This window comes from Oryza sativa, chromosome 10 (assembly GCF_034140825.1).
Source record: "Oryza sativa Japonica Group chromosome 10, ASM3414082v1".
NCBI classification, from domain to species: Eukaryota; Viridiplantae; Streptophyta; class Magnoliopsida; order Poales; family Poaceae; genus Oryza; species Oryza sativa.
Window position 1 is genome coordinate 2121204 of NC_089044.1, and position 21254 is coordinate 2142457.

The 21254-nt window shown below is 38.8% G+C and overlaps 2 protein-coding genes across 2 annotated transcripts; both read left to right on the forward strand.

Moving 5' to 3' along the window:
- Positions 1 to 5627: 5627 nt before the first annotated feature.
- On the forward strand, positions 5628 to 10457 carry LOC107275992 (putative disease resistance protein RGA3). The gene is made up of 3 exons (XM_015758028.3): positions 5628 to 5919; positions 6618 to 6629; positions 9325 to 10457. Exons 1-3 carry the CDS (start codon positions 5628 to 5630, stop codon positions 10455 to 10457), a joined length of 1437 nt encoding a protein of 478 aa, XP_015613514.1.
- A 4993-nt stretch (positions 10458 to 15450) lies between these two features.
- LOC107279017 (disease resistance protein RGA2-like) lies at positions 15451 to 18231 on the forward strand. Its single transcript, XM_026020699.2, has 2 exons — positions 15451 to 16982; positions 17779 to 18231. The coding sequence occupies exons 1-2, from the start codon at positions 15850 to 15852 to the stop codon at positions 17861 to 17863; spliced, it is 1218 nt and encodes a 405-aa protein (XP_025876484.1). The 5' UTR covers positions 15451 to 15849; the 3' UTR covers positions 17864 to 18231.
- Positions 18232 to 21254: the final 3023 nt, after the last annotated feature.

Sequence of the window (21254 nt, forward strand, 5' to 3'; positions counted from 1 at the left end):
TTATAAGTTGGTTCAAACTAGCAAGGTGGTACTAACACATGCACACAACTCCCATGGACCAAACATGCCTCATTCTAATTGGGCCAGAATGTCACACTACTCAGGGCCGGCCCTGACGGGGGGCGAGCAATGCAGCCGCTCTGGCCCCCCAGATCGTAGGGGCCCCACCCCACCCCCCACGTAGCCTCTATGCTGATAATACCAGATAGAAGTTACAGAACATAGACGATCCCAATTACTTCCTAAGAGGCAAAATTGTCGCCGCACGCCGCGCGCGTCATGACGACTCAAGTCCATCGGAATGACACCGCGTTATACCGGCGGCCGCCATTCGGTCTATCCTATCAATTTTTGTACTAGTTTATTTCCCACCTATCATAATTTGTACTACTTTATTCCCGCAACTATCATATTTTAATTTGTACTATGATGTAGCCTTTTTATAATTTTTTTCTAAAGAAGGGCATAATTCCTTGTACATGTGGATGGAGGTAGTATCATTTTTCTTGCCAGTTTGTACGTTATAACTGGAATGGTAAATTTCACAGAGCAACAACAAGAGGTTTGTTCACAGCGGGAACCCATCTTGAAGACAACATTCATCCTTCCAACTATACATATATTTTTTTATGGGAAACTGTACATATTTCATCGAGCATTGCAATTTATGGCATTTCTTCAGGTAGTGTAAGAAGAATATGCATATCAAAGGCGTTGCACAACTATTTTATTTCATCTATCTTCTATTATATACTAAAAGTCCATTAAACTTTCTACGAACGCTCCTAAACCGCCGTTTGGCATCCTATAAACGCTCCTAGGCCGCCACATGACACTCAAATAAATTAAAGAAAATCATAAAAAACAAAGCATCTGAACTGTTGATTTTCATTAAATTTGGTGGACCCATTATTTGTAACCATTAGATTTATCTTTAAAAAATCGTCTTCTCATATCTGGGCCCACCTGGGCCTCTTGGCATGTACGTACGTACATATGTACGTTTTGCACGTCTATTCCCCCTCTCTTTTTATCTATTTTCACCCTTTTAGAAAAAGCAAAAATTCTATGTTAAACAATTAAGCAAATATAGCATCTAAATTATAAAACTAATATTTTATCCGCTTATGTCTTTTGATTATTTTATATTTATAAAAACTCAAATCCACTTTAATTCAACTTTGAGAAGAAATATGTCACATTAATTAGGGCTACATATCATCCGACTTTTCTGTGTCACTTAAGAAATTATAAAATTATTAAAAATAATGGTATATATTTTATCACCGTACATAACTTGATAAAAAATAATAGATATAATAAAAGTAAATGAACATAACTTTGAGTAATATTTAAAAAATTTGACCCCCATTCTAACACAATAAAAAAGTCAAAATAACATTATTATATTATTAGGTTTGTAGTGTTCTCCTCAAAAAAATGATTTGTACTGTTCATATTTTTAGTATCAACTATGAATATATTGTAGGTATAGACGAGTTAAAAAGATAGATTTTAATCAATCATTAAAACTTTTATTTTATTTTTAGTTAATAAAGTAATAGCAGCTAAAACATTATAACCGATAAGAATTATTACAACTATATGCGTACGTACTCTCCCCTTTGACTCTCTCTTCCTCTCTGTCTCTTATTCAATTCTTTAGTCTTCTGCATTTTAACTGATTAATCAAAATGATTATTAGAAAGCTAAATAATTACAGTTTTAAATTTACTAGAAAAAAATGTCCGTGCGTTGCAATGGGTGAAGGCTGTTTTAATCTTATTATTGAACCAGACCTTAGCACAATTCGGTTTACTTCAAAGACCGGACATGCATTCAGACCGCTTTGAACCGGCCGGTTTTTTGGTGAACTGGATATTAAACCAACCTGCAAATGGGCCATAAATGGGCTGCCTAGAGGCCCATTTGATCTATGCTTGGGGTTAGGCTATCGTTTTTTTCCACAAAAATGGCACGGAGTGGCGTGGGCCATAAATGGGCTGCCTGGAGGACCATTTGATCTATGCTTGGGGTGCGGCTATCTTTTTTTTCCGCAAAAATGTCACGGAGTGGCGCGTTTGGTGGGAATCGAACCCTTATGCTATTGCACACATGTAAACATGTGAACCGCGGTTCAACCGTCCGAGACACCGGTCAGACCGGTGGACCGGTGAACCAGGGGGTCGGCTAGGTCACCCACCTGTCCGGGTTTTTTTACTATGATTGATACATAGTTTAGTTAAGGTAAAATTAAATGTGGGAATTCGCTTGGATATATATATATATATATATATATATATATATATATATATATATATATATATATATATGTGTGTGTGTGTGTGTGTATATATACGTATATATGTGTGTGTATATATATACGTATATATGTGTGTGTGTATATATACGGATATATGTGTGTGTATATATATACGTATATATATATGTGTATATATATACGTATATATATATGTATATATATATATACGTATATATATATGTATATATATATATCAACAAACAAAAGTTAAACAAAAGGTGAAAAAAAGCATGCGATGGAGCCGGTTGTATCAGCCGTTGTAGGTGACTTTGTTTATCGATTCATATATATATAGAAAATCATGAGCTGCAGTTAGGAGTTCGTTCGTCTCAAGTTAGCAATGTAAAATTCACTATGGGAATTCGCTTGGATATATACATTTTTAGAAAATCATCAGCTGCAGGAGTTCGTTCATTCCAAGTTAGCATGGGACTTTAAAGAGATTTATTATATGACTACTTCTGTATTTCTAAATACAAATGAACTTAAAAAAACCGACTCAAATGCGGACATGTATTTCCAAAAGCGAATGAATTTAAAAACTGACTTATGTACGGATGACGTACCACAGTATCGGCAAAAACATCTTCAATATTTATAATAGTAGAGATATCACTTATAGTTTACTTGAATTTGTTTTATTTATAATTAAATATATAATTCAAGATCTATATTACCCATATTTTACATTATTAAAATAAAAATCTGTCATTTGAGCATATACACCAATCCTTTACAAGTAACTAAATACTCCCTCCATCCAAAAAAAAAAGGCAACCTAGGTGGTGTCAAATCCCCACCTAGGTTGCCTTTTTTTTTGTACGGAGGGAGTAGGAGACATAATAGAACAATATAAAATATAATAATAAGTATTATATCTCCTTAAATCAGTGTGTATCCTCTGTAATGCACTTAAGTCTTCATGTGGTTACATCTCAAATAAAAATAAAAATTAGAAATTATAGGAAATAGCATCTAACCATCAGTTTCCACTTAAATAGGTGGATCCATTATTTTAAAATAATTGATATACTTTTAGAACAATCCTAACCCGCCATGTATTACGTCTTAAAAATTAGAAGAGAAGGATATTAGAAATTCTGAGAAATAAACGGATCATCGGTTTCACTTCAATCATTTATAAAAACAGAAAAAGATAACACCCCTCCACTTCGCGCTCCTCCACACATCCGGACAACATGGCACTACACATCCCCTCCCCTCTTGGCTTGAGTTCTCCACTATACCCTCCCTGTTTTTATAGTGAGAAATAATAAAAGATACTATAAAATGCATTTAAAAAATAAAAAGTATATATAAGTTGTACTTTAACTTATAAGAAACTTTTCATTTTTGTCATATGATAACCTTTATATATCACTGAAACTGTTATATTAAAAACTTATATTGCAAGTAACATTTAAAACATTATTCCCTTCATTATTTTAAGTCATAATCTAATCTTTTGCTATGCCATCCCAACAATAAGAAAAATTATGAAGGAAATGGATAATGTGGGTCATATCATCACTATCACTCGAAAACATACATAATTAGATTAGATCTACAAAATAAAATACTCTAATTGTTATTAGCATTCGCCCAAAAATATTACCGTCATTCTAAAATATAACTATGTTTGGTATTAATTGGATCTATCAAGACAAATATTTTGATACAATTATATATTCAATAATTAAAGTTAATACATTATAAAAATAAAGGATCAAATGTGTCCTTAAAAACCATGTCGATTATCTTAAGAAGAATATGGGGCATACATGCCGACCTTTTCCTCTACAATCATTAGAGCTTAAACATAATTAATATTAGTATAAAGTATATAACATCCAGCGTACTTGACCCATATAGACCCATATAGGGCCTACCTTATGTATCAATTATATTTCACAATCAAATCTACGTATCAATTATACTTATAAACTATTATTCACCAATCGCTGAGTTAAGATTATTGGCAAGGTGATTGTTTAAGAAATTTACTATCCGAGATCGGATGAACACCTATGCTATCAAGCTGAAAAGAAGAACGGAAACTGCCAATATTCATTATATGACATATTACCTTATAGCAGTTAATAAACACAAATAACTAAATTAGTTGTACAATCTCATGAAATAAAATAAGAATTGCATCCTCACGACTTTCTTTAAATAAAAAAAGCATAAGTATAAAACAACATGAAAAATAAGAAATGGAAAAACGTCAATATAAGAATACGATATTCCAAAAAACTTGACTATATGCACTATGTCATATTAAATCAGTCTACATAACAAAAATTGATTAAACATCCATATAGCACATTCAAGTGACCATGTATCACGTCTTAAAAATTAGAAAATAATTCAACTTAACTCGATGGATTCATTATTTTCATCAATTAGATATATTTTAAAAAACCATAAGTCGAGACATCTCATGTCTTAAAAACTATAAAAATAACAAAATAAATTCTAAGATAAAACAAAACATCTTATAATACATGCAAACATCACTGCCCTCCCCTTCCTTATTTTTTTAGCTATTAAAATAGAAGAGAAACAATAAATGTTGAAACAGCTATAATTTTTCATAAGCTACACGTCTGGTTACTTATATCTTTCGGTTAATATTTCACCTTTATAAGTTTCTCAAACACAATCTATGACGCATGCCCACGCGAATGCGTGGGCTACCTTCCTAGTTATATAAAAGAATATATCTGCCCAGTGCACAAATAAAAGGATTCTTGTAGTGCTAGAACAAAATTACACAGAAGTATTCTCTTTGTTTCCTAGATAATGTAATATAGCCTTGTCTCTACATTAAATTGTTGTCAACAAAAGGACATATTTACTTTTGATACTTGATAAACACCTTATTTCGTTCGCTAAGTTGTGTTACAATTTCACATAGTTCAATTTAGGATAAACCAATTAAGTTAGATAATATGGTAAAATGAATCACAACTGAGGTTATAACTTTGAAAAAGGAACTACAGACTCTAGTCAACATTTGTGGTTAAAGTTGAAATGGTCTGACTTGCCCCATTTTAGCTGTGACTTTCTTTTGACCAAGACATACTTTTTGACAATGAAAGTGGAGGAATATGACTTCAGAGGTCAGAAAAGACAGAACACTAAAAATGGTGTTCTTGAAATTACATGTTTCACAACCAAAAGAATCCATGAGCAGTGAGAGAGAGAGAGAGAGAGAGAGAGAGAGAGAGAGAGAGAGTATAAGAATCCCTACCTGCAAGCCAGCTACCATCTTCTGACATATAAATCGTCATATTATGAGATGGAGCTCATCAAATCAGCTATAACAGGTGATCTAACTAGTCGATTAATCTCCTTTCTTGTGAACAAGTTTTCAGATCATACATGCTCTGAGGAGAAGGTAACAAGACTGGAGCAACTCCTTCTAAGAGTTCACATGGTTGTCGAGGAGGCAGATGGGCGATACATCACCAATTCATGTATGCTAGTGCATCTGAAGATGGTAGTCACAGCCATGTACAGTGGCTATCGTGTGCTGGACACCATCAAATACATGAAGAATAAGGAGGACACCGGTGACCTGGTAAATGACTGTCACGCCCGGAAATTCACTAGTAATTTCCGAACTTATTTGTGCATAAAATCCTCGTCCAGAAATCAGCCGAGGTACACAAACTGACAATTTAATATACAGATTCATCAAATTAACTAAAACGATAAATACTTACTTATGAGGCACTTAGTCCTCATCATGAAGAAAACTGCAGCGGAGAATAAAATCTAGCGAAGCTCCGGCTCCACTCCCACAGGCAGCTCAACTGGGGTATAAGCCAAACGTCTTCTCCTTCTGAATCCTTTTTCTTCAACTGAGGTTGATTGATTATTGCAAGGTGAGCATATGACATACTCAGCAAGCCACACAGCAAATATGCAAGTGCACAAGGATACCAAAGGATGGCATAATATTGGCTCATTTGCAAAAGCAGCATTTAGCAAAACATTTAAGAGAAGTAAAACAATGGAGTAATTAATCAGAAATTTTAATCAGCACTGAACAGCACACCCATGCTGCACAGGCCCAACCATCCTGAACAACCATACCCGGCTGTACAGATCTAATCTCCAAACCAGGAGCTAAGCAAATTATTACCAGGTATAACATCTATAATTATTGTGAGAGGTGTGGGACTAATCACGAAAAACATTGCTCAACTCGCCCATAACCGCGGGCACGGCTATTCGAATAGTTTTACTCTGGCCAGAGGTGTACCACTGTACCCACAAGACACAGCCTCAACATCATGTCTACCATGCGTCGCGATACTGGAAAGTACCCGAATAGAGGCTGTGACAATACCCTCTGCATAACACAACTCACCACAGTGCACCATTCCTGGATCATAATCACCCCCTTATAAAACAAGGCATGGACTCCCCAGCGACCCCCGTGGGCTTATCTCCGCCACTTCTCAGTCTGGTGCTCCACAATGAATCATGTTATACAAAAGGTAAAGCCGTTGCCCACGCTGGCTTGTGGTTGGCACGGTTAATGTTTCACAATAGTAGCTCGCGAACCGGTCCTTAATTGTCATGAGCACGACTCTCAAAACCATGTGCTCACAACCCACCATTATCAAGTTTTAGTTGGCAAGTAATTAATTAACCAATCACGATTGACCATCGTGAACTATCATTAAGCCATCATTAAATAATAATGAGTCATAAATTATCCCAATAGTGTGCTAATGTTTCTAAGCATGGCTAAGCAATTATATCTAATATCTAGTTGAACCAATATATATAAAGCTCAACTAGTCCAATTATAATAACCCAAGGTATCAAGGAATAGAATAATCAATGCAAATTGGCCATAACAAAAGAATAAGTTCACACCACCCGGTGACATTCGAAAATAAATGCACAGTTGAAATAAATAGAGAATTTAAATATAGGAACAACATGCTCAAAGGATTGTGTTTAGGATCTGTGTGACTTGCCTTGCAATAATCGGTCTTCAATTAATCTTCTTGAATACTTCCAGCGCACTCGCGAACCTTCGCAACGACGGAAACGACTAGCTAACACGCAAAACGAAGAAAAAGACTAATAAAAACCAAATAAACAATACATAAAAAATAAACAAACATGTAGATCATAATTTTAGATGAATTATGAGACTTGAACGGCCTCATTCTGACTTCAAATGAATTTATTATGAATTTTACAAGATTAAATCTAATTAAAGCCCATTTAAAAAGAATTAAATAAATTTAATTCAATTTATGGACAATTTTAATATGTAGATCTTTATTTTATACAACTTTTGCAACTTGAACCACATTAAACTGAGTTACAAATGAATTAGTTATGAATTTTTGAAGATTAAATCGGATTAAAACACTTATATTGATTTTAATTGAATTATGACGCAATAATGAATTATTTTTGAAAAGGAAAAGAAGGATTATTGCGTCAGCGGCTAGGGTTTGCGGTGGACCGGGTGCACGGCAGCGGTTCACGGAAACGAACGGCCGAGATCAACCCTATCCAAAACGGACGGCCGAGATCGATCGGTCCACGACCGGTCTACGACGAACGGTCCCGATGACGTCAACGACGACGTCAGCACCGGCGGCGGCTCGGGCGGCGCAAGCTCGCCGGCGAACGACGGCGCGGCGGCGCAAACGGAGAGCACCAGGACGTAGAGCGCGGCGCGGCGAATTCACCGATGACCAAAACAACGGCGGAAGGGCAACAGACGGCGCCGGCGACGAGGAAGAAACGGCGGCAGAGATCGGGTCGACGGCGGCGACGGCGCTCCGGCGGTCTTCGGCGGTGGCGAAGCGGTGGACGGGGACGGCGGCGACTTGGCGATCCCGACGGTGGCGACGGCGACCGACGACGGCGGCTGCAACGGCGGCGCGGCGCGGCTGAACCGACGGCAACGACAGCGGCGACTAGGGCTACGCGGAGGCGGCGCTAGACACGACGGCAGGCTAAGGCAAAGGTGGCGGCGGATAGAGGAGAGCTCGGGGTCCTTTTAAAGGGGCAAGGAGGCGGCGGCGACGGCCCACGACGGCCGGCGACGGCGAAGGAAACTTCGGGAAGAACGAATCCGAAACAAACTCAAATCCATCGATTTCCAAACCGAAGTAGAGGATGATTCCAAAAGAGAAAAGGTAGAGGAGATCCCGGAGATTGTTTCCCCTCTATTGATTCGGCCGGAGAAGGAAAGGATCGACCGAATTTTGTAAGGAGACGGCAGCGGCGCTCGGTTAGGGTTTCGGGCGGTGGCGGCGCGAGGAGGAAGACAGGCCTGACAGACGGGTCCCACCTGCCAGCGGCTGAGAGAGAGAGGAGAGCGGCGGCTCGGCGGATTGGGCCGGACTGGGCCAAGGGAAAGAGGGAGAGAGGGTTTTGGGCCGGCTTTCGGCCCAAAGCCAAAAGAAGACTTTTAAAAACCTTTTCAATTTAAATTATTTCTTAAATGCAATTCCATTTATTAAAAATACTTCCTTAGCTCAAATAAATCCCAGAAAAATCTAGGAATTATAGAATTAAGCAAAGTATTTAATGAAATTTTATCTAGCCCAATTTTATGTTGAGATTTAGCAAATTAAAATTAAATCTTCTCTTCTAGGCTTTTAAAATCATTTCTAATAATTCCTTTTAAACAACAATTTATAATTTAAGGATTTTAAACAAGAAAAGCACTTAACAAATATAATTAGATCATTAATGATCAAATAATTACTGAACTGTTCTTTGTATCATTTAGGAATTGAGCTCCGAAAAATCCGAGAAAATTTCAGAGAGTTGACTTAATCATGGAGAATTTAATAAAAATTAAATCCATCCATGCTTTATATTTAGGAAATTTTATTTCCCACATTTAACTTCACTTGTAAATTAAAGAACATTTAACATAAATTCAATTATTAATTTATTAAATTATTTATAAATCCTGAAACAAAAATCAGGATGTGACAATGACTCAGCTGCCTTATCTTTTGCTACTCCTCTCAAACGTTCTCGCACTACTGTCTGTACTGCAAGAAAAAGGATATTCAGTAGTGAGTTACAATGTGCACTAGAAAAACTAGAATCTGTAGTTGGTGATATGAATGAGTTTGTCATCCTTTTGGCTGGATGCGAGCGCATTTCCCAAAAGCCCTACGATACATATATTTACATCGACAATTTCATGTTCGGTCGACACGTGGAAAAGCAACATCTCATCAACTTCTTACTGGAAAACAATATTGCTGGTCCTCCACCTGTACTACCGATTATTGGAGGTCGTGGAGTTGGGAAGAGAACACTTGTCACGCATGTATGCAATGATGAGAGGGTTAGCTCTCAGTTCAATTTTATTTTGCACATCAATGGAGCAAACCTTGGGCAAATTACAGAAAATGGAAATCTTTCAGCGAGGACACTTGTAATTGAGTTTTTTTCAGATGTAGATGACAATGATTGGAAAAAATTTTATTCACATGTTACAAACCTGAGCAGAGAAAATAAAGTGATAATCTTGACTACAATTGAAAAACTGGAGAGATTTGGAACTGTCAAGCCAATGACTCTAAATAGGCTGGTATATGAAGAGTACAGGTACCTATTCAAGACACTCGCATTTGGAAGCACAGACCCAGTAGACCATCCACAACTCATTCCAATTGTGGAAGAATTCGCAGAGCTATTGGAAGGAAGGCTTATCCCAGCCAACATACTTGCAGATGTATTGAGAAAGAATTTGAATGTTCATTTCTGGCTTTGCAAACTGAGACAGGTCCAAATTACAGCCAAGAAGAACATGACCATGTCTGGCGCCCATCCACACAAACTTTTTGATCAAGGTCATCCAGCACATTTCACGGGCTACATATTGTCTCCTCCAACTATTATCACACCAAATGTTCCCCAAAATGATTTGCCACAGTTGAGATTTGGTGACTTGCTAACAGGCCATATTTTTCCACCGAACGGTGATTTTAAGTTAATTTCATGGGAGTCGAGGATACCGCCATACACTTCATTTGTTCACACGGCTCGCTTCTGTCTAAGTCTTTCTCAAGATCAACCTGAATCACCTTTGTCAGGGAGGAAGCATCGAAGGCCATTTTCCTAGTCTTGTGATGAACTCAGGAAAAAAAATTGTGTGTGGTTCAAGATTTTCTCTCCTTATAGTAGCAAAATGAGATCTCATTCTCAAAATGGATTCTATTCTACTTCGTGGTAGTAAAATCATGTAACTTTATCTACTTTGGCATAGGTGCGAAAAAATGTCTCACTAACTCTAGTACTGTGTAATATAAACAATTCCATACATACTGATTACAGTTACGCTTTGTGTGGTATGATTTCTTAAATTTATAACCTAAACAAGTAAACAACTATGGAGCTGAGATATTCATGTAAAAAAAGAGGTGCCCCCTTGCATTCTCCCTGCCCGTGTAGATCTGCCAGCTCAGTGTGGCTGCTCCAGCGCCTCCGGCAAGCAAATCGGCATCAATACTATATAGTATGAGGAATTTTATAGTCTTTGAGAAATTACTTTAAGGATCTAAATTTTACACTAAAATTTTTGGTACCTTAAGGTACTTAGTACTTAAAGATACCAAATTTTACACCAGAAAATATAGTACCTTCTCAACTGATGAGTATGTTAGGTCCCGATCTTCCGATAGGTATTGATCAACAGTCGATTTGGGCGGAGTCGTGACACAACTCGATCCGGCTTCTGAACGAACACGCTACTGAGCCGAAACTCGGTTGACCTCACTGAGAAGGCTAATCCCTGCATGCGAATCGAAGAACACAAGCAAGAATAAGATAGATTGCAACACAATTGCATATGAATGATTAAGCACTTGAATTTGAAGTTCCACAAACCGATCTAGCAGTGAAACTATTCTTGACAGATTAATCTAAGCAAAACCAGACTTTGACCGCGTGATAGGTGTCCTTTCCTCCATACTCAAGAAGAGTTACATCTAAGTTCCGATCGTGATATGACAAACAAATCTTACTTTTTCTTTCCCAAGCTGGCGCATAACCTCTGGTCCCGCTCCCTTCCGTCCATCAGAGATTTATTCAAAACCTAAAATCGAGTTGAGTTGAATGGGGTTCAAGTCAACTAGATGAAAGGTTTCTTTGTAGTGAGGGAACGAGTTACTGAACACAGTGAAATATCACGTTTTATCATGTCATGCACATGTGTCTTTCCCTCGATCCCGAACCTTGACTGGATGTATAGGTACACGGTATGCCGATGACAGTTATCGAAGCTGCCATAGTTCCGGCAACTACGAAAGCTGCAAAAAAAAAACAGCAGCGATAGTACTGGAAAGTACAGTTTCAATATTGCCACGATAACGTCCTTAGGGTGCACACCCACTTGGGCTAAGCCCGCGACACACCAACTATAAGGATCAAAACCCAAATCAGATTCGGACTGGATGAGGTACGTGGCTTGTTTGCCTGATTCCCCCAGCTCGGTAGGAATTTTAACGTGGGACCAAAACCATCTCAAGGTAGACTCCATAAGCTTTACAACAAGTACTGATGGGCTCCGAAATCTCTTCCAGATCAGCAGCTAGGTCCGTTTGAAGTTGATGCTGTCAGGAGACCTGAATCTGAATCCAAAACGTGTAGAACTTTATCTATTGTTTTCTATAGACCGAAAGTGACGTGGTGAGGTAGAAGTAGACTTAGAGAAGGTCTTGGTTTGGTCCCCAATCAACTTCTTTAATCATCCATGCATTCCTTATGCTTGGTCTCTTTTCTTTCGCCCAAGCAAGTACCTCTGCAAATGAAAACACACGAAACTCATTGTGTAGCAACGTTTGTTCAAATATATAACAAGTAAATCTAATATAGAACATATGCACGTTTGGTTGATTAATATATAAGGTGGTCATGGCTATATCTGAGCTAGTTGTGTCCTAATCATCAACGATGGTAAAATTACCCATATATTATATATACATGTTGTACTTATCCATCTTCTGAACACAATCTCATCTAGTCATCTCACCTCACCTCTTCCTATCAGTAGGTACAGCTACACACTCCTAGAACTTGGATGCACAATTTGTCTTGTTAGAGTTTGTGTCGAATATGTGTACAGAGTCGGTTACAGTTTAGGACTTGGAGTTTGTTGTCGAAATGACAATAGCTTCACGTCGAAGGACGTGGTTCTCTAAGTGGGATGGTTGAATAGTAAAACAATGTATTAATTGATGAAAATTTTCGGGGATCCCCCATTACATGCCCCTAGGGGGCTATTTATAATCTTAGTACACACTCATGACCTCTAGGGTTTAATGTGTACAGTGGAATTTACATGGATACCCTTATGGTAGAGACTTTAGTGGGGGTATATAATGTCTATTCTAACCGTACGCCCCTTGATGGGCTTCTGTCCCGGCCCACATGTGGTGAACAACCTTCCTAGGCCATGACGCTCATATGGGCCTCTCGGCTGAGGCGATCCTCCCTCGGGCGAACCCTTCCAGCTTCGCCCTGATCCTTCGCCCGGAGGAGAGACTTGAAGATGAGTCCTCTATGTTAGGTGGTGAACCCTCCTGACTTCGTCCTTCAACTTCGCCCGGGTGCTTCGCCCAACTACTTTGCCAGAAGGCGAACCCCTTGGGCTTCGGTCGACGTCTTGCAGATTCGGTGGCTTTGGCGGTTTCGGCAGGTTCGGTTGAAGGCCCTCATGACATGCCTCCAACAGAGTTATACTAGGTGTTAGTAGTAGAATAAGAGTCAGACCCTATCCTAGAATCTCTCTTAAATAGAGGGACGGATCTGTTGTAACCGAATGGCGACTAGCATAGTGAAAAGTAGCGGCTGTCGGCGGCGTCTGGCCGAGGGTCGTTGTAACTCTGATACACTGTAATATGCTGGATCAGGGAGGAGCGCCCGTAATCGATGCTCCGGGGATGTAGGCTTCGGCTGAACCTCATTAACAAATATCGTGCCTCGATGTCGTCATCGTGTTTGGATCTCATATGGCGTTTCTTCCGCATTTGGTTTTCGATATAATTTCGGGGCTGGTTTTATAACATGTCTCACATTTACAATTGTATTATCAGATTAGCTCATAAAGTTGGAGAATTGAGCAACTTGGGTCTTAGCTTTCACGTGTGCGTTCAAGAGATTGTTCCAATATGAAATTTCAGTTCTAAGGCACTTGTATTATCACACCCTTTGCTTGCTTGGAGGCAGCGGCCGGTAGGAATCAAGGTGAGCAGAGGGCCAGAAATGGCGGATGCCCATCGCTGACTTCTCAACAGACAACAGGGAGGAAGTATATTTCTTCTCCCCAATTTTTTTTTCTTCTGTTTAGACTGGGAGCTTTGGCCAACTCGTTTGTGTGTGTTCTGCAAATTTAGAAATTATGGTCAGATATTCCTACTACTGGTAGTGCACATATCAATTCGAATTATAAAAAGTGAAGATCTGAAATCTTCAAGCCGTCATACCGATTATGTCATAACAATTCTCGTTACAATCAAATAAGGTTTATTTCCTTAAAAAAACAATTAAATAAGGTTTGGCCTTCAACTTTGTCAACCCTATGTTAACGTTTAGTTGGGAGTTTTAGTTTTGCTGGTCCTCTTTGTTTCTATTTCGGCTTTTTGGCCGCATCATATCAAGATTGGATTTCTGACTGAATTACTTACACTATTCACCCTACAAATGAGATGATCCATCAGGTGAAATTGTCAAGTGGGTGTATTTGGTGTCAGTTAATCCCCTAGTTTTCAGATTAAGCCGTCTTTTTTTAAAAGAAATTACTGTTTACTCCAGTGCTCAGCCAGACCTCATTTTAATTTAGTTCGTCCTCCACTGCTGACCTTTGAGTAGTATTTGATCTTTAATTTTTTTGAGCTAAACAACTATAAAGCTGAGATATTTCACAGAGCCACATAATTCGTGGCTCGTAGATTAAGTTGTATATCAGTCCATAAAAATTCCTTTTTGAGCTATGCATGCAAGTATGCAACACGACTAAAAATAGTATCGAATATGTATAAGAAAAATAAGTATGTCCATCATGAGCATGCCATGTTTATGCCCTTTGCCCTGCTGCATCTAGTAGCAGTTGTCATGCCTCTCTGTTAGGATACCTTTGATGCTTTTAAAATGTTGCTGGTTTGACTTGAGCATCACAAGTAGAGAAGTCAATAATATTGACGGACCTGACAAATTAGATCAAAACCAATTTTCATCGAGTCCGAGTTTTTATCCACCTTCTAAAAAAATATACCAGCTATATTTGATCTCTTTTCTCTGCTTGGAGTATTTAGAAATGGAATTTGCCACATGAGCTGATTCATCTCCTAGCTTCCTCCTTACCAAGTACTATAAAGCCATGAAATGTGTGCGTACACACACCAACACACGCACTACGATTCTAGTGATGCTGAAGTACTTCTGTTTTTGTTTCAGAATAATAGCATTGAGTTATTGTGAACAAAATTAAGTAACATATTTAAACTTGGTATTGAATAATATGCAATTTTGTATGCTAAAATATGTTATAATTTTGTTTAAGTCAGATCATTTTATTGGTAAGTCCTAAGAACTTCTAGTTTTCAAAAAAGAAGTGCAGGCTCTAGTTAACTTCTTTGGTCAGAGTTGAAATGGTCGTACTACTAGCTAGTCCAACTTAAGGTGTCACATCATTTAAACGTGAGGGTGAGGATGCTTAGGGGGTGTTTAGTTTTAGGGGTGTAAAGTTTTAGCGTGTTACATCGGGTATTATATAGGGTGTCGTATAGGGTGTTCGGGCACTAATAAAAAATTAATTATAGAATCCGTCAGTAAACAGCGAGACGAATTTACTAAGCCTAATTAATCCGTCATTAGCAAATGTTTACTATATATAGCACTACATTGTCAAATCAGGAGCAATTAGGCTTAAAAGATTCGTCTCGCAAATTAGTCGCAATCAGTGCAATTAGTTATTATTTTAGCCTATATTTAATTCTTCATGCATGTGTTCAAACGTTCGATGTGACATGATGTAAAATTTGTGTGTTTGAACTAAACAGGCCTTAGATAGCAATATTGAAAGTGGAGAAGTGTGACTTCTCGTTTGGTCTGTAGTGACCAAAAACCATGACTTCAAGTTAGAAAGAGATGAGAAAGTGAGCAAGAACACCTCCAGTGCACAACCTGCGAGCTACCTACCTCTCCCACAAAGAGTGCATCATACACTGAGATGGAGCTCATCATATCATCTATCACAGGTGATCTAACCAGTCGATTTATCTCCTTTCTGATCAACAAGTTTTTATATAATCTGTTCTCCGAGGAAAAGGTGAAAAGGCTAGAGCAACTCCTTCGAAGAGTTCACATGGTCGTCGAGGAGGCAGATGGGCGATACATCACCAACCGTTGTATGCTCGCACAACTGAAGACGATAGTCGCAGCCATGTACAGTGGCTACCATGTGCTGGATGCTATCAAGTACATGAAGAACAACGAAGGTGCGAATGATCTGGTAAATGACTCATCTTCCTTGTTTTTTTGCCACTCCTCTCAAAAGATCTCGCACTACTACTGTTTGTCCGGAAACAAAGAAGAAATTCAGTATGGAGCTACAAGGTGCACTGCAAAACATAGAGACTGTAATTGGTGATATCAATGAGTTTGTAATCCTTCTGGCTAGATGTGAGCGCATGTCCCATAGGCCCTATGATGCCTATCTTTACATCGACAATTTCATGTTTGGTCGACATGTGGAAAAGCACCATCTGATCAACTTCTTACTGGAAAACAACATTCTTGGTCCTCCAGCTGTAATACCGGTTATCGGTGGTCATAAAGTAGGGAAGAGGACACTTGTAACGCATGTATGCAACGATGAGAGAATTCGCTCTCATTTCCCTCTTATTTTTCACATCAGTGGAGCGAACCTTTCAAGAATTACAGAAAATGGAAATCTATCTGCAAGGACATTGATAATTGTGGAGTTCATTTCAGATGTAGATGACAATGACTGGATAACGTTTTATTCATCTATGGCAAACCTTAACAGAGGAAACAAAGTGATAATCTTAACTAAAATACAAAAATTGGAGAGGTTCGGAACTGTCAAGCCCATTACCGTAGATAGACTGGTGTATGAGGAGTACAGATACCTATTCAAGACACTAGCTTTTGGAAGCGCGAACCCGATGGACCATCCACAACTTGTCCCAATAGTTGAAGAATTTGCAATGCTATTGCGAGGCAGGCTCATCCAAGCCAACATACTTGCAGATGTATTGAGAAAGAATTTGAATGTTCATTTCTGGCTTTTTGCATTGAAAGGGGTCCAAATTACAGTCAAGAAGTATTTGTCCATGTATGGTACCCATCCGCATGAGCTTTTTGATCAAGGCCATCCAGTACATTTGACAGACTATGTATTATATCCTGCAGATACTACAGAAAATGCCCCAAACAATGATTTACCTAAGTTGACATTTGGCGACTTGATAACAGGCCGCATTTTTCCACCAAAGGGCAATTTTAATCTAGTTTCATGGGAGTCCAGAATACCACCATACACTTCATTTGTTCACATGGCTCGCTTTTCTCCAAGTCTTGCGGAAGATAAACCGGAATCACACCTGTCAGGGAGGAAACGTCCAAGGTCAGTTTCCTAGTCTTAAGATCAGTGAAAATTCCTTGTGTATGATTCTAGACTTTTTATTATTCTATCCCATTCATGCACTTGGGCACATACGGGGTAAAGTAACAGTTAGATTTTGTTATTCTTTTTCCATAACTTGGTTCATATAACACGAAGCCTAAGCTTTTACAGTTGAGTAAATTGAATAGTTTTATAAGTTAAGAGTGAATAGTGTATGGTATCAGAATCGAGGGATTTTTTGGGACACTCACTACAGTTGTAAGGGTAATATGGACTTACTAATCCCGTCAAGAAAATATATAGAGTTGCTAAAATATAACAAAGTCTGGTGACTGGTGCTTTACATTACAATGTCTCTAAACATGATATTATCAGAAAATTGCTCAATAACTAATCAGATTTAATTTACCTGGAAGCGAACCAACCTAGATAAATACAAATCTGTTGCTGCTTCTATGGTCCACTTTTAATTTTACCAATGCCGCAAAACTTGTAGCACAAAATAAAGGTAAATTCTAACTGCTCACCCTTTTAAGTGCGGAAAAGGCTATACGTACTAACTTTTTCTTACTAAATTCTTACTAACACTGATGTGTCATGCTATGAGTGCATCTAGATTTTTTTAACTTTCATCTACTTAAATCAAACGGTTGATATGATTGTTAGTAAAAGTTTAGTAAGAAAAATTTAGTACGTGTAGCATTGCTCTTTAAGTGCACATCTTTGTATTCGTTTCATGAAGAAAACAAACTGAGTTCAAATATTAACCAAATTTCATTTGTTGTCTACATTTTAGGGAAGATTGGTCCAAGGTGCAACCACAAAACCCATTTGCATATTTTTCTCAAAATCAAGCTACTGGCTCAAGGAAGACTAAATAATCAAGAAATCCATCACGATGGAAAAATTTCAAGTTTAGTTGGATCTTAGCATGGTACTCAGTACTCACGGGTCATCACTAATGCCCTCGCCTTCCTGGGCTGATAAAAAAAGGCAGCCGCCCCACTGCACAACACTCTGTCGTGATGAACAGCAAGTCCTTAGCTAGGACGAAACGAACTACAGCAAAATGGATTATAAAAACGTCTATTATCTGAAGAAAGACGCGTTTTCTACTCTTCTCAATTTTCAGAACCACCTCATCATGAACAAAGACGTCTTTTGAGACGTTGTGAATAACGTGCTGTGTACATTTACACATATTTTCTTTCTTTCTTTAAATTTTGTTTGGAAAGAAAATCCTGAAAAACACTCGCTCCCCACGATCTGAATAGTGTTCTTTGTTCAGATCGTGGGAAGCCCTTGCCAGCGCGGGGATAATCGTGATCATTCCCGAGCTGGCCACCACGCGCCGGATCAAGCCACCGCTGCTGGCTCTCGTCCTGGCCTCCTGGGCTGCCAGTAGCTAGTCCTCATGCAGCTGGCCTTCGCTCTTCCCTATGTACAATCTTGCTAAATGCAGTTTCTAAATGCAAACAGTACAGGTAACTAACAGCATGCATGCGTTTAATTCACTACATATATCCAGGGCAAGGTTTGAGCGGCCCGGGACGAAGCTAAGAACGGAGGCCTTAATATAAACATTTAAATATAATATTTTACATATATTTTTTCTTAAAGTCTTTATCCATTGTACTCATCTACCTGTTTCTTTTCTCTTTTTTTCTGCCTGATGTATACTTTTTCACCTTTTCGACCGCATGATATCGAGAATAGACCGATAATTAAAAAAAATACGGTGATTGAACTAATTAATTACACAAAGCTACAAAAGTACTGGATTAATTCAAACAAATCATACAAATCATTAGGCTCCGTTCGAATGTACCAGTACAATTAAGCTACTCCCTCTTTTACCGTCACCATGTTTCCCGAACTGATAAACTGTATGTTTATTTAATATTTTGTATATAGAATTTTCTTTAAAAAATCAAATTACTCTATTTTTTAAGTTTGTAATGATTAATACTCAATTAATAATATGCTAATGACTCGTCTTGTTCGGTGTGTCCCTAAAAATAGCAGCCAAAACAAACGAACAAACTCAACAGTACTATGATATACTACCTCTGTTTCATATTATAAATCGTTTTGATTTTTTTCATAGTCGAACTTATTTAAGTTTGTCTAAGTTTACAGAAAAATATAACAATATTTTTAACACAAAACAAACATACTATCAAAATATTATATGTTAGTTCTAATGAATCTAATTTGGTGTCATAGATGTTGCAAAATTTTTCTATAAACTTGGTCAAACGTAAAGAAGTTTGATTAGGAAAAAAAGTCAAAACGACTTATAATATGAAACGGATGGAGTAGCATGAAACTTAGTTTGTATGATTGCAGCCATACTTCATCAATTGATCACTTAACGGCTTGCTTTAATTCTTGGCAGGCTATTATATTAGAGGTTAGGATGTCATGGACTAGTATATTTTGTTTGTGAACACAATTGTATCACTAGCCACTATGACCTCTAGTGTTACTTCTAAATGTTTTCAGACAGATAGAAATCAGTTGTACGGACCTATTTCTTCTTTATTTCCTTTGTTCTGATCACCATGTGAGCACTATTCAAGTGTTATTTGCTTTATTGCTTATGGTTCAGATGGCAGGTCCTTGATGCCTTCTAGAGGTCTATTACAGCCTGGTAAGTAAATATGGTCCCTTTCACTTGAGTAACTTCACTAACTTATTTAAGATAGTTTTTTTTACCGGATAAGATAGTTTTTTTTTTTTTGAAACAGCCTGCACAAGACAGTGTGACGTTTCATATGGATAGAGCAGAAAAATATTATAAGTCTACAACCTTAGGAGGCTATAGCCCAGAATGAGAAAAAAACCACCACACTATGCGCCTACAACCAGAACTCGCTACTGAACAAATATGAACATGACATCCCTAAAGGAAATGCTCCTTCAGGAAGGATACGACACTGAAAGTGCCACCGCAGCCCGTCCAGGGAATCCATGCCATGGTTTTCACCTGAAGAAAACCAACATGAAGGATAGGAAAAGATCACACAACAATGCCCCAAAGGGAGAGCAACGCCAGTAGGTGTCGCCGTTGCCGGACCGAATGGGCTAGGCTCCCTCGTGTGTCGAGCTCGCCTGTTGGAAACAGAAGCCACCCCCAACAGCACACCTTCGACGCGCAGCCACCGCGCCAGCACCTCACCACCGGCCAACCATCAAGCAGGAAATTGTGACCTCCGATATGATCTGAATCCATCCACATTGATAGGTTGGAGAGGGAGAAGGTGAGAGAGAAGAATGGATCCCCTCTTCTTAGCACTAGCCTGCCAACGTGGCCATCTTGTTGTAGCAAGGCGCCGTTGCACGAGGACTAGTGTGCCAAACCTGTCTCCCGCGATCCCGCCTGCTTCCCACCGGCTCTGCCTGCACCGGTCGTGGCCTCCCATGTGGACCCCCGTTTTTATAACAGAATCATTCGTGTAAACAGTACCATTTCCCTAGATCAAATAGTCTGGTACACACGAGTTCATAACTGAAATACCAAATGCGCATACACAAGAGTCTAGTGCTAATTATTACATCATAAGCCCACAGGCATTGTCTTAAATCATCGGACCGAGCGGTCCGGAATACATTCAAAAGCAGAAATAGATAAGGCAGCGGAATTTAGGCAGCGGCATGCCATTGCCACAGGCAACGACCGTACTAAGACCTACTGAGCGCCATCGTCTTCATCTCCCTCCTGGTAGTAGGCATAGGGATCCTCCGGAGCTTCATCTCCCGCTTCTGATTAAGTTTATATTTGCAAGGGTGAGTACCAACCGTACTCAGCAAGCCACCACATCAACAATGCATAGGATAGGGGTATTTCAAAGGATGGCTATGGTTCTTTTGCGCAAAGCAAATTTTGTAATTCTTTTCACAAGCCTAAGACCTAGCATTGACTGATCAAATTTTAGTACCAGTGTTTGTATTTAAACAACGACGGTTCTGTCCACCATCCATTGTGATCCCAAGGATAGCTTCCCGCCATTGAGTCGTTATGGTTTTCTGAGGACGCCCACCTTTCCCCTTCTCAGGAAGTGGCTCCAACAGCATAAAAATTCATCATGCAATAACCCATCCCACACAAGTTAAGAATTTAGAGTCTAGCCAAGTGTAATACATGTCCCGGTGCTCAATAACCGCGAGCACGGCTATTCGAATAGATTTGGTTTACTCACACTGCAGTGGATGTACACTTTACCCATACTCCGTGACTGCCCAACACATGAGCCTTGTCTCAACACATGA

Bases quoted from the DNA above. Each gene is read 5' to 3' on its own strand.
- LOC107275992 (XM_015758028.3), top strand. From the start codon at position 5,628: ATGGAGCTCATCAAATCAGCTATAACAGGTGATCTAACTAGTCGATTA.
- LOC107279017 (XM_026020699.2), top strand. From the start codon at position 15,850: ATGACTCATCTTCCTTGTTTTTTTGCCACTCCTCTCAAAAGATCTCGC. The intron at 16,983-17,778 runs GTCAGTTTCCTA...TCTACATTTTAG, and splicing joins TCAGGGAGGAAACGTCCAAG to GGAAGATTGGTCCAAGGTGC.